Source organism: Delphinus delphis, chromosome X (assembly GCF_949987515.2).
Source record: "Delphinus delphis chromosome X, mDelDel1.2, whole genome shotgun sequence".
NCBI classification, from domain to species: domain Eukaryota; kingdom Metazoa; phylum Chordata; class Mammalia; order Artiodactyla; family Delphinidae; genus Delphinus; species Delphinus delphis.
In genome coordinates this window covers 69,247,937-69,262,143 of record NC_082704.1, presented here as the reverse complement: position 1 = coordinate 69,262,143, position 14,207 = coordinate 69,247,937, and the positions used below count along the sequence as shown (strand labels likewise).

The 14,207-nt window shown below is 43.0% G+C and overlaps 1 protein-coding gene across 1 annotated transcript in view; it reads left to right on the top strand.

Moving 5' to 3' along the window:
- Nucleotides 1-5,283: 5,283 nt before the first annotated feature.
- IGBP1 (immunoglobulin binding protein 1) overlaps nt 5,284-14,207 on the top strand; it is a 38,120-nt gene continuing 29,196 nt past the window's right edge. Inside the window, exons 1-2 of the mRNA XM_060002617.1 lie at nt 5,284-5,503; nt 5,885-6,178. Of these exons, the coding sequence (XP_059858600.1) occupies nt 5,313-5,503; nt 5,885-6,178 (485 nt within the window). The 5' untranslated portion in view covers nt 5,284-5,312. The remainder of the gene's footprint in view (nt 5,504-5,884; nt 6,179-14,207) is intronic.

The following is a 14,207-nucleotide window of genomic DNA, read 5'->3' as shown; positions in this document are numbered from 1 at the left end:
AGCTACTGTGGGGCGCAGTTAAGACATTATCTAAGTTCTTTGGAAATAAGTGCTATACAAATGGGCATGCAGTAGTAGCTCCTGCTTGCCTTGCGATCCACAAGGGCAGGGGTTTTGTCTGTCTCATTCACTCCAGCGCCTAGAACCGTGTCTTGCACATAGCAGGCATTCAATAAATACATGTTGAATGAATTAATTACCTACCTCTTGTTGCTTCCAACTGTAAGTTCCAATAATAGTGAAATGCTTCAAGTTCCCTACACATCCTATCACCATTCAAGACTCAGTTTTGGCATCATCACCTCTGAGATGTATCACTCTCAATGTATCACTAGAAAATCATATACCACTTTACATTGACTTGTTGTCTGTCTCCCTCACCTGGCAGTTAGAGCTTCGGGAAAAAAGACTATGCATCTTTACATCCCAGCAGCTAGCACAGTGGCTGGCACATAATAGGTCCTTAATAAATATTGAATTAAACCAAATGCCTCCCTATTGCTTACAGCACATCAAGTCTACCCACTTCTGGCTGACTCCACATCCTCCATAATGTGGGCCAGCCTACTGATTCAGCCTTGCTTCCTTTTACTTTTTAGCACAATCTGTTACATGTTCATTTCCCCTTTCGTTCTTCACTAGGTCTGTAACTTCCCCCCTCTTTTGTAGTATAGTATAGTGGTTAAAAGCATGGGCTCTGGAATAGGATCTGGATTCAAAGGAGTTGGGTTCAAATCCCGTGGTAAGGAAACACTAAAGGGCCAGTTACTTTAACCTCTCTGAGCCACAATTTCCTCATCTGTAAAATAAGGATATAACAACACCTATTTCTTACGGCAGTTGTAGAGAGTCATTGAGAAAATGCATATAAAATACTTACCACATGGGCTTCCCTGGTGGCACAGTGGCTGGGAGTCCACCTGCCGATGCAGGGGACGCAGGTTCGTGCCCCGGTCCAGGAGGATCCCACATGCCGCGGAGCGGCTGGGCCCGTGGGCCATGGCCACTGGGCCTGCGCCTCCGGAGCCTGTGCTCCGCGGTAGGGGGGGCCGTGGCAGTGGGTAGGCCCGCGTACCGCAAAAAAAAAAAAAAAAAAAAAATACTTAGCACAGTCATCTGGCAGGAAATGAGCACTCAAAGAAGGTAAGGTATTATTGTTTTGTAATTCATTTAACATTGAGTCCCTACCTAATGACCCCACAGCGTAAGGTGCTGTGCTGAGGTCAACAAAGTCAAACAAGACACTCTCCCTGACCTCAAGGAGCTCTCAGGCTACTGAGAGACAGCTGTGGATAAAGAAAACCATAGTCCAGTACTGTCATAAGAAGATGAATAAAGTCCTGTAAGAGCTAAGAGGAGGGTACCTCACCTGGGTAAACGATCAGGAAATGCTTCCTGGAGGAAGTGATCCTTCAGCTAAGTTGTCAGTACTAAATATAAATTTGCCAGGCAGACAAGGGAGAGAAGGACATTGCAGGCAGAAGGCACGACCCATGTAAATGCATGAAGGCCTAAGAGGACATGATAGTTTGGAGAACTAGGAGAGTCCGCTAAAGGTGGAGCTTAGGGTCCATGGGTGAACAGAATGAAAAGGATGTCAGCAGCAGGTCAGAAAGGATCAGAAAGTCAGGTATGGAGTTTGACCTTTAACAGAATGCCCCCCTCAGGGCTAAAGTTATTCCCTCCATTCTTACCAAATTCCTATTTGATTATTTGTTCACTGGTCTTTCCCATTGAACTGTGGGCCCCTTAAGGGCTCAAACCCAGTGTCTTGTTCTTTGAATTTCCAGTGCCTAGAATTTAGGTAGCACATAACTAATGTGGAAAGGAAGGGACTTCTGCAAGGTCACACAGCTACTCAGTAGCAGAGGTAGGACTCAAATATCAGTCTCCAGAGTGTTTTTAACTGTTTTACCACACTCCTCAGAGTTGGATATAAAAGTAGGAATTTAAATCTTTCATTTAATTCAGTCTTCACTGTACTGGAGTTTTTCCTTTCATGGCTTAATGAACTTCTTGCTACTAGTCAGGCAAATTCAAATCTCAGAAATACTTAGTGAAGATAGTTTGAACACTAGGGATTAAGTCATTACTCCATATATAATTTTTGGCAAGTTACAGCCTGCTCTTGGCTTTACACTGTGCACAATTTGATCTCATCTAGTGTTACTGCTGGCATTACAGGTACAAATAACAGTAGAACATTACTCACTCAAGACAAAACAGCAGTAGACCAAAGAAGGTCTAAATTGCCAAGCGCCTCAATTCGGACAGGCAGGAAAAGGTCTACTATACCATTTCTCTCATGACTCACAAAATTTATCTAAGAGAACAAATCTGTGTTGATCCAAACATGACAAATGAACATCCATCATTTCGATCGGGGAGTCACAACAGGAAATACTTGAAAGGTCATCTCATTTCTATAGCTATGCACAGATTACTTAAAATGCTTTCTACTCCTTTCCTGGACTTTAGTTTCTCCCCATTCCGACTCACTCTATATACTGTTGACCAGTTAGTCATCCTAGCTCTGCGACTTCGGACAAGTTACCTAACTTCTCAGGGTCTCAGTTTCTTCATCTGCTAAATGAGGGGGCTGTGCTAGATGAGTGCTTTTTATACTGTGTTACTTAGAGCCCTCGAGTCCCTCAGAAGTGCTTTGGTGCCTTGGGTGCCACTGCACAAGTTGGGGAAAAGATGGGCTGAGTTGGCAGGCTTCTGTGTATCTACTTCAAACACAGCAGCCCTTTTAAAAACTATGGGCCTGTCTAAAATTTGGTTTGGAAAAAGAGTTCTGCTATTACAAAAAGTTTAAGTGACATTATACTTACAAGATTTCTAAGGGCCCTTCTGGTTCCCCTAAACTAGGATTTTTTAAAAAATCTCTCATACACAACTGGGATTTAATGTGATAAAGTGTTTACACACAGAAACACAATAAATGACTCATTTTTATTATTACTTTTTTCTAACCACTTTTTAATCTTGGTATTATCTCAATAAGATGCAATTCAATATTTAAAATGATGATGTGAATATATGATATGCACTCTGAAAGTAACTGGCGATTCTCATGAGGACTGTCATTTTGAAAGCCATAGAAAAATGGCTTACAAAGTTCAAGACCAGATTCAAATTCTGCATATTTTTTTTTCTCTTAGGCAACAGTAAAGCTATGTCTTAATCCAAGCAAACGTGCAGGAACAAATTATCTTTAGTCTCACAATTACTGTTTCTAAGTCTCCTTCACAAGTACTATCTTTCTTCTTTGTATTCTTGGCCAAGGCTGACCCTGAAAGTTCAGTTTACAAGACTCATTAGAAGCACCAGACAAATCAAATTGGTGATTCACCAGAGCTTCCTTTCCTCCTCAGCTTCTAAAGCAGGTTGCAAGGGAAGGCGTATTAGAATCACTTGGGAAGCTTTTTCAACCCACGCTTATGCCCCACTCTCCTCTCCTTCTTGCCAAGCACTGGTTTAGCTTGGGGCTTCATTCTGTCCCACATGAAAGGCCTCTCCATCTTTTTAAATCCTACTCAATTTAAGATAGATGGAGTAAAAACAATTGAACTTAGAAGACACTGGCTTTGTCACAAATCGTTGGGCAAGTCACTTATCTGATCTCAGGTTTTTTTCCTCTGATTTTTGAGATCCTCTTCCAACTTTGAAATTCTGTGACTGCATGTCATGTCTAAGAAGCTTTCTGACTACTAACATAAAATGACTTGTCATTTCTTGGGTTTCCAGAAACCTATGCAGTACAACATATCCCCTAGTTATATACTGTCCTATATTGCCCTCTAGTTGTTTTTACATGAAAAATTTTTTCTTCTCAATGATAGTGTAAACTACATTTAGTTTAAAAGCTTATTTTCCAGGGCAGGCAACATGCATTTTACTTAAATTAAATCTCCTAGGACAACTCGGGGTGTGTCCTATGGTAATCAGTACATATTTATATTGATTTGTTCAAAGCAATGAGGTCCCTTCTTTCAAAGTCCTGGAATTATATTTTTACATCAGCGCTGTACAGTAGCTGTTAGCCACAAACGTGAACCTAATATGTAATTCTAAGTTTTCTAGTAGGCACATTATAAAAGTGAAAAGACACAAGTGAAATTAATTTTAATAATATGTTTAACCCAATATATACAAAACATTAGCATTTCAACATGTAGTCAGTGTAAAAATTATTGAGATGTTTTACATTATTTTTTCGTAATAAGTTCTCAAAATCCGGTGTATATTTTACATTGAAAGCACATCTCAATTCAAAATAGCCACGTTCAAGTGCTCAATAGCCCCATGTGGCAAGTGGCTACCGTGTTGAACAGCGCAGTTCTGCGTAATTGAGCTGCTTTCCAAACCGATCACTTATTTTTCTATTCATATAATGACACTGGGCACTTAATAAGTACCAGGCACTGGGCTAGCCGGAGAGGTGCAAAAATTAATCAGACTCATAGTGGTAAGGGAGACAGATTTGTAAGTCACTAGCTGTAATACAATGTGGTAGGTGTTCTGATAGAGATGCACAGAAAATTTTCATTTGGCGGGGGAGGCTCAAGGAAGCTTTCACAGAGGAAGTGTGTGTGTGTGTGTGTGTGTGTGTGTGTGTGTGTATAGGAGGGGTAACAGTAACTTTTGAATGTGTGTGTGTGTGTGTAAAAGGGGTTGGTAACAGTAACTTTTAAATGTGTGTGTGTGTGTAAAAGGGGGTGGTAACAGTAACTTTTAAATGTGTGTGTAGGAGGGGTGAAGCGACGGGAAAGAGAGCAGGCGAGGATTGGCTGGGAGGAACCCAGAGCTCCAGCTGCTGGGTGTACGGAAGCCGGAGGGGGGCGCTACTTGCACGACCCTGGCCGCCCCAGCCCCTCAGGCAAGGGACAGCCTTGCGAGGTAAGGCGCACGCCTGGCCGACTCCGTGGGCGCGCCCGCGCCTACCCTCTCGCGCCCGCCCTAGCTCCGAATTCAGCCTCGTCACACCCGCGCTTCAGAGCCTACGGCACTGCCCAGACCCGGATCGGCGACGAGTAGCCACGCGAAAAGCAGCACCTAGGGTTTGCTTGTTTGCGCGTTGTGTGTCTGTAACAGATGCCTACTACCGGTAATAGGCAGCCTGGTAAAATGAGTCTATGGAAACAGTTGCTCGGTTTAGCTAACAGCCGCTTCTGGCAGTTGTCCGACGCTTAGTTAACAGTGGAGCCGCTGGACCGATGCTGCGCCCCTTCCGGTTTCGTTGCTGGCAGCCCAGCCCATCTGTCCCAGGGCCGGAAGTGAGCTCTTCCCGTGTTCGTCCCTTCCCCAAGATGGCAACAGCCGGAGACGAGTTACTGCTGCCGCGGCTCCCCGAGCTGTTCGAAACCAGCAAGCAGCTTCTGGACGAAGTGGAAGTCGCGACTGAACCCACCGGCTCCCGGATTATCCAAGATAAGGTGTTCAAGGGACTGGACCTCCTGAAGAAGGCTGCCGAAATGTTACTGGAGCTCGACTTGTTCAGGTATGGCGAGAGGGTAGTATGACTGAGAACGTAGGTAATAACAGTTACCAATGGCGGAACCATTGATCCTGGGTGCAGGAGACCTTTAAAACCCGGAGCCTTTCTTTCCTACCTCCCACTGCGACCTTGTGTACATTGTTTACATTCTCCACCTCTCTTCCGAGATACTTAGTATCACACGATTGTGCTCCCTAGTGTTGGCTATTTGCATAGGCATTGGGTGTGAGCGCACAGCCACTGTCAGTGAAGAAAACTGGCAGCTGTTCCCGGTGCCTCCTCCCTTTGTCCCACCCACACCCCAGCCCTTCCCTCCCCCAGGAAGCCAGGGCCACAGTTTGAATGCCCAGCCAGACTTCACAGCCTCCTCTTTGCTCTTTCCAGCCGAAATGAAGATTTGGAAGAGATTGCTTCCACCGATCTGAAGTACCTGATGGTGCCAGCATTTCAAGGAGCATTCGCCATGAAACAAGTCAACCCCAGCAAGCGTCTAGATCATTTGCAGTGGGCTCGAGAACACTTTTTAAACTACTTAACTCAGTGCCGATACTATCATGTGGCAGAGTTTGAGCTGCCCAAAACCAAGGCCAACTCTGCTGAAAATAACACTGCTGATTCCTCCATGGCCTATCCTAGCCTCGTTGCTATGGCATCTCAGAGACAGGCTAAAATAGAGAGGTGGGTCATTTGAAGACTGCCCAATGGCAGTGCTGTTGGCGGGGAGGGGTGCATGTTTTTTTTTTCTGGGGGGGTGGGAAAAAAATGGTGTGTGTCACTCTTTGGGTTCGTATTTAGCATAGGCCCTGGTGATAGAAAACTCCTGAGTTTTTCAAGAAGCCTCTGCCTTGGTTGAAATGACTATACCTAACTGTCAGACCCCTAGCACCTTATGGTTGCCAGCAACAGCAATGTAGTTTAGCAGAGTGTCTCCCAGTCTCTCCCACATCACAGCATAGCAATACTCACATGGTACAGTGAGATAAGTATCTCTGAAGGGCACAAATATCTTGTAGCTATAGTCCATTTATGGTCAATTGATTGAGAAACTCTGTTCTAACAATATTGGATCAGGTGTATAACATCCTGAACTAATCTTAGTACTGGCATAGCTTCATTATGTGACCTTGAACACCTTGCTTACTCTCTTAGTTTAGTTTTTTAAAAAGAGTGCTCACAGTGTTTAGGAGCTATGCTAGGCACCGGGGATTCAAACTGAGTATGGGCGTTTGTATGGATATGGGTGGTGTCTGCCTTGGAGGAGCATACAGTGTGGTGAGGAAAAGAGGCATAGAAACAGTATAAATTATAAAATGATGTGATAGGGAAATGTACAAGGTATTGGGAGAGCAGACAGGAGGGGCACCTAACCAAAGAGGGAGCAGGAGAGACCAGAAGGCTCCCTGGACGAGGTGACTCCTGTGATGAGTTGTTTAAGGATGCATAGGAGTATCATCTAGAGGAAGAGGAAAGGAGGGCCAGCAGAGATAATAGCATTAGTAAAGCTACAGGGACATTGAAGACCACAGTGCTGGGGTGGGGAACAACCGTAAGCAATTAGGTGATGCTAGAACACAAAGTGGGTGGTGAAGAAGGGGAAAGAATGATGCTGAAGAATGTTGTAGGGTTCAGACCAAGGAGAGCTTGGGGTGTGAGGAAGGTGAAAGAACGACCTTGTTCCTGAGAACTTGGGAAGGGGGTTTGAATCCCAGCTCCAAAATTTAATCTTTCTGATTTTGGGTAGGTTGCTTAATCCCTCAGTGCCTTAATTTCCCCAGATGGCAAATTGGATAATCATAGGTCCTATAAAATAGAAGAGAAATGCATAAAAAGCTCTTACCACATTGTCTGATACAGTAAGCACTCAAAGTCAGCTATTGTCGTATCTTTGTAGCTGAGTACAGGTCGTGGAATGAGAGACCTGGGTTTGAGACCCAGCTTTACTTATAAGCCATTGGATTTTGGGTAACTTGTGTAACCTGTCTGAGCCTCAGGTTTCCTCATATGTGAAGTCTAAGTAACAGTGGTACCTATCTCATAGGGTTAAGAGGCATTAATAAAATAAACCACATAAAACAGCTAGCACAGTATCTGTTACATAGTAAATATTCTATAAATGTTACCTATTATTAGGCCATGCTAAAGAGCCTGAGATTTGTTTGGTGACTAGGGATCCACTGGAGGTTTTTTTTTTTTCCTTGAAGAGTCGGAAGGTCATATTTGCATTTTAACTAGCATACTCTAGCAGCAGTTAGGAAGCATTCTGAGGGAGAAATTAGATCCAGTTAGGTCACAGAGGTGATGAGACTTTACTACTGCAATGGCAGAAGGGATGGAGGGGATATATTTATTTATAGGGTTGAATCTGCAGAAAACGATCAGTTGGTTGTGACAGGTAGGGTAGAATGAAGCAGCAAGGAAGATGTCCATGTTTCTGATGTAGGTGGGTGGCTGTGGAACTCATTGAGATGGGGGAATAGAAGAGGAAGAACAGATAGGGGAGAGTATGAATTGTATATTGAGACATGTTGCATTTAAGGTGCCTGGGAGACATCCAAGTCAAGGTATCTGTAGCATGAAGCTCAGTGGAGAGGCCTGGTCTAGAGAGCTGTAAACTGATTGATTCATTTAGCATATTTATTGAGCCTTTACTGTGTGCTGAGTAATGGAGACCCAGACAAAGTCCGTGCCCTCATGGAGCTCTTGTTTTGGTGGAGGAGACAGACAGTAATCTAGTAAATAAAAATGTGATTTTAGGTGGTAAGGGCTTTAAAGAATAATAAAGTATGGTTAAGAGCTGGTGAGTGACAGAGAATGATTTTTGAGGAAATAGACTGATATGAAGTGGAATTCAGTATCATGTCCTTTGTGAGAAGGTAGGGGCAGCCCGTTGGCATATAACAGATAGTTTAAACAGTGAATTTGGTATCCAAATAATCGTAATATATCCAAAAAAAAAAAAAGACTGTAAATGCACTAGAGAGATACAAATGGTGTTGTGGACAAAGACCAGGGAGTGATCACATCTGGTTGGAGGGTTAAGGAAAAGGTTTCCGAATGTAGTAGCATTTGAGGTGAGACTAGAAGGATGCAAATTAAAAATGCAAATTACAGGTTAGCCTGAATGTAAAAGTAATAATACTCATTGTAGAAAGTTGGAAAACAGAACATTTTTTAAATTAAAAATAAGTCTTCATCCTAGCACTCAGATGAGCTTTGTTAACTATCTGATGTATTTCCTTCCAGATACATAGTTATTTTAGTTAATAAATTTGGAAGAATACCATAAATATAGTTTTTTATCCTTTTTTTTAAACCTAACATCCTGATTTCCCCATGTCTTTTGAAGCCATGGTATTTAATGGTTAAATAGTATTTCAGCTTACAGTCATATCATAATTATTTAAACTAATCTTTTATTGTCAAATGCTTAGCCTGTTTATGGGTTGATTTTTTATTTGCTATTCTAAGTAATGTTATGAGGAAACATAACTGCATCTGTCACTGTTCCTGTAGGACAGATTTCTAGAAGGACCAGTGCCTAAATCAAAAGGTTTGAATATTTTGACTCTTGATGGTAATTATATTGCTTTCCACAATAACAAAGTTTCAAAGTATGTCCCACTGCAATAGTACTGAATGGCAACACTTAGAAAATCCAGATGGGCAAGCAGGAAGGATACCTCATTGTTTTGATTTGCATTTCTTTGGTTAGAAAGCTTGATCTTTTTTTTTTTTTCTGTATGCGGGCCTCTCACTGTTGTGGCCTCTCCCGTTGCGGAGCACAGGCTCCAGACGCACAGGCTCAGCGGCCATGGCTCACGGGCCCAGCCGCTCCGCGGCATGTGGGATCTTCCCGGACCGGGGCACGAACCCATGTCCCCTGCATCAGCAGGCGGACTCTCAACCACTGCGCCACCAGGGGAGCCCAGAAAGCTTGATCTTTGAATTTTTTTTTTTTTTATGCCTGACAGACGGGATACCAACACTATCTTTTCGCTAATGGCTCCCATATTTATATCACTAACCCAGACCTCTCCTGACTTTGAACACCATACGTGGATGTTTCACAGACATCTCAAACTTAACATGCCCTAAATTGAACTGCTGGCTTTTTAATCCCCCAATGTGCCCCCACACTCATGTCTTTACCATCTCAATAAACAGACCACCACTCACCCAGGTTTTAAGCTAGAAACCTAGGAGTTAGCTTCAGTTCCTCTCTTCTGAATTGCCACATCCAGTCCATCAACAAGGCCTGCCATTTCTAGCTACAAAATGTACCTTATGTCCTTCTGTTTCTCTCTTTCTCCACTATCATACCTTCATCTAGGCCACCAGCATCTCTCACCTGAAATATCCAAGCCATTAACTATAAAGACCTGGATGATCTGGCATCTGCCTCTCTCCAATCTCGTCATATATCACACTCCCCTTGTTCACTAGACTGCTGCCATAATAGCCTTCTTTCAGTTCCGAACAGATCCAGTTCTTTCTTTCTACAGAGTCTTTGTACATGTTGTTCTCTTTGCATGGAATGCTCTTCATTTATCTGTCTTTCTGGGTTTTGTCTTTCTCCCCTACTAGAATGTATACTCCATGAGAGCAGTAGCCATTTCTCTCTTGTTCTCTGTGTGGTATGTCTAGCACAGGGCTTGGTATATAGAAGGTGCTCAAAAAATATTTATTCTTGACAAGCAGGGGGGAGCAACATGAGCAAGAGCCCAAGGCAGGGTAGTTGGAGGTATGTACAGGAAATGGAGAATAGTCTGATTTGGCAGAAGGTAAGAGTAGTATGGTTGGAGGACTGTAAGGAAGTGATGTGTATGGAACATTGAAAAGGAAGAGAGGGGCAGAAAGACAAGCTAACGTGTTATAATAGTACTTCAACTGGGAAGAAGTGATAAAAATGAAGTTACAACTATCAGAGATATTACTTTTGCAAGAAGCATTTATATGATTAGAAAACAAATTGTTCAAATCCTTATTTAATTTCTGTAAGTCCTCCATCCCCCACCTCATGACTTTACACAGTGAGGCCATCCGACATAAAACACCTAAATGGTATGTCCTCTCTCTCCCTCAAAACCTGTTTCTTCACATATCTTCTCTACTCTAATTCCCATCTTTGAGGCGTAAGTGTAAGTCTTGATTAACTGTACCTACATTCTTTTTTTTTTTGCAATACGCGGGCCTCTCACTGTTGTGGCCTCTCCGGTTGCGGAGCACAGGCTCCGGACGCGCAGGCTCAGTGGCCATGGCTCACGGGCCCAGCCGCTCCGCGGCATGTGGGATCTTCCCGGACCGGGGCACGAACCCGTGTCCCCTGCATCGGCAGGCAGACTCTCAACCACTGCGCCACCTGGGAAGCCCTGTACCTACATTCTTTTGACAGAAATGGAGAAGTAGAAGCTGGGTAAGTAATGAGTCTAGTTTTAGATTTACTGAATTTAGGTCCTAAAGTGACAACTGGACAGCCATGTCCATAGACAGATGGAAACGTGTAACTAAAACTTATCAGGCTGTTTTGCTGCTAGTGGTAAAAATTCAGGAGTGTTGCTGGGTGTGGATAGTTTGCCAAGAAAAAACATGTAGAGAGAAAAAAAAGCCAAGGATAAAACCTTGGGGCAAATTAAGGGAGAAGGAAGAGGAAAGAAAGAACAGAGGTAAGAGACTCAACAAGGTACAGGTAAAAGTACTTATAGAAAGAAGCCTGGGGAAGAGAGAGGACAAATGTCATGTCCTCTATGAAGCTTCTCTCTACCTGTCTCCCCTCCCAGATATTGTAGCACTTAGTTTATGTTACTTATCAGGCCATAACAATCTGTTATGTTCTAGACTTGGAACTTCTAAAGGTCAGAGACCTTGACTAATTATATCCTTAATATCCTAATTATATCATCATATCCTTGGTACCCAACCAGTAATTGGATCATAGTAGATACTTGAGGTATCTTTGGGAAGGACAGATAGAGTGGTCATCAGAAAGATGGAAACAATATGGTATAGCAGAAAAAGCCTGGGCTTTGGAGTCAGACCTGGGGTGACCAGTCCAATTTCTGCCACCTAGTAGATGGGGCATTATCTAGCCCCCCTTAACCTCAATTTTTCCCATCAGATAACAATATATTGCTGCTTACAAAGCACTTTCATGAGTATTGTTCATTTGGTCCTCTTAACAGCCCCATGAAGCAGATATTATCCCATTTTAGAAATAAGGAAATGGGCTCTGAGTACTGACTTGTCCATAGTTACATGGCTGGTAAGTGGCCAGGCTTTAAACTCAGGTCTTCAAATTCCCAGTTCTAGTGCTGTTTAGAAAAGAGAGAAGAGTGGTCATTTGAAAAGGCAGAACATGGATTGAGGGAAGGTGTTTCTAGGATAGGGGAAAGGCACCAGTAGGGTGAAAAATTGTAACTGCTAATGACAGGGAGGATGATTGATTGAGTGAGGCTTGGAAGAGTGTGGGTGGAGACAGGATTGATAGCCAAAGTGGAATGGTAAAGACAACATAAGCTCCTTAAAGGCAAGAGGAGAGGAGGAAAGGTGAAGCTATAGAGATTTTAAGGTAAAAAGGGAAATTGAATTTCTACATTGGCTGGCCATCTGGTGAGCATGATGTTGGCATGGATCCACAAAAGATGAGCAAAAAGATAGCTGAACAAGAGTGACCGTTCCGCTGAAGTTTGATCATATGAATTTGTAGTTGACTCATCTGACACAAATTTGTAGTTCGTTACCTCTCTTCAGCAGCTTGGGAACAGAAAAGGGGAATGAATGATGAAAGTGGCCCAGAGTCAGAAGGGTGACAAGCACTGGGGGATTCTAGGGTGATAGGGAGTGTTTGCATGCAACAGCTCACCATAGGAAATCTAGAACAGTGACAAAGGTCTAGGACAGTGGTTTACAATCTGTTCCTTCGAGCCCTAAGATTTTACCACAGTGCCTGGGTAGGGGGCATGTTGGGAGCCCTCCTCTGATTTAACCAAGGCGGATTTTATCTTTTATTACTTTCTGGAGTTCCAAATAAGCTCTCATAAGAAGAAAGGGTTCTTCTGCTAAGACAGAAAGGTTTAAAAAACACTGGCCTCAAAGAATAGGAGTTCAGGAACTTAGAAGTCCCAAAGATGACTAGGAGCAAAGTCATAGAAGCAAAGGAAGTAGAGAAGAAGGAAAGACCAGAGAGTGTGACTAGACCACATGCATGCAGAGGATGGGAAAGGAAGCACAGGAACCGAGTGGCACCAGAGTTAAATGTTCTCAAGTGATATCTGTAATAGCATTCATGAACTAGGAATTGACCTGTGTAGTGTTTTACTCAGAAGGCCACCTATGATGGTGCTGTGACAGTTATTTATAACATTACATAAAGTGCCCACTTGTTGATTAAAAGGAGCAGAAGAGCCTAAAAGTTTTTATAGTAAAGAATGTTTCCAGAGTGGAGGTTCTTGACTTTTTGTGGGTCATGGACCTCCTTAACCTCTCCCCAGTAAAAAAAAAAGAAGAAGAAACATACATGTAGAATTCTATACAAAATTTGGGGGAGTTCAAGAACACCCCTCCCTCCAAACTCTGTCCGTGGACCTCAGGTTAAGAACTTCAGATTTGGGTGAACACCCACAGAGGAGCATCTGATTCTGGAGGTCTAGAGTGGGGTTCCAGACATAGACATTTCAAGATACTTCTCTTGGGAGTTGTGGAGTTTTCCCTTGATTCCTCTCTTTGCCTCAAGACCTTATGTCCAATAAACCAACAAATACTGTTATATTTTAATTATGTCCACATCTCACCACCTCCCTATTTCAAGTCGCTGTCTCTCACCTGGATTGTGGCAATATCCTCTTAATTGATTTTCCTGCTCCACCCTTGCCTCCCACCACCCCCCACAGTCTACACACAACAGAGTAGTCCATTAAAAAAAAGTTCATTTCATGTATTCTATTTTAAAGCTTCCAGTGGCTTTCTCTTCTCAAAATATCATGACATTTGATATTTCGTGTATTCTTGGCCTACAGGATTCTACAAATTATGGCCCTGGCTATCTCTCTGACCTCACTTCCTATTATTCTTCACGCCATGCCAGCCACACTGACCTCCTTGCTATTTCTCAAACATGTCAGGCCAGCACTCTTCCACCCCAGGACCTTCATATTTGCTTTTCCCCCTTAGAACACTGTTTCAGATACCGGCATGGCTTCCATCCTTATTTCCTTGAAGTCTGTGCTCAAATGTCATCTCTTCAAAGAAGTCTCTCCTGATCACCCGTACTTTCACACCATCACTCTATCCACTTTACCTTGCTTTTTTTGCTTCTTCAGAGCACTTCACCACCACCTGACTCATCTATTTCTTTTTGTCTGTCTTCTCACACTAGAATGAAAGCTTCAGGAGAGCAAGGACTTTCTTGTATGCACTGTTGTGTCTCAAGCACTGAGAACAGTACCTGTCACACAATAGGTACTCGGTAAATAGTTGTCCAATGAGTGATAGATGACATACTAGAATGCATCTTGAAAAGGGCAGGCAGGGTAGATATGAGTCTTCAAATTATACTAGGATGAGTTAGAGGAGCTGGAAATGTTTTGCCCAGAAGAAAAGAAGAGATGACCATTTTTTAGGCTATTTCACAAGGAATTCCTGCATCAATGGCAGGTAAATGACCCCTAAGATCCTATGACTATTTGAAGCTGTAATTCCCAAGTGGACATTG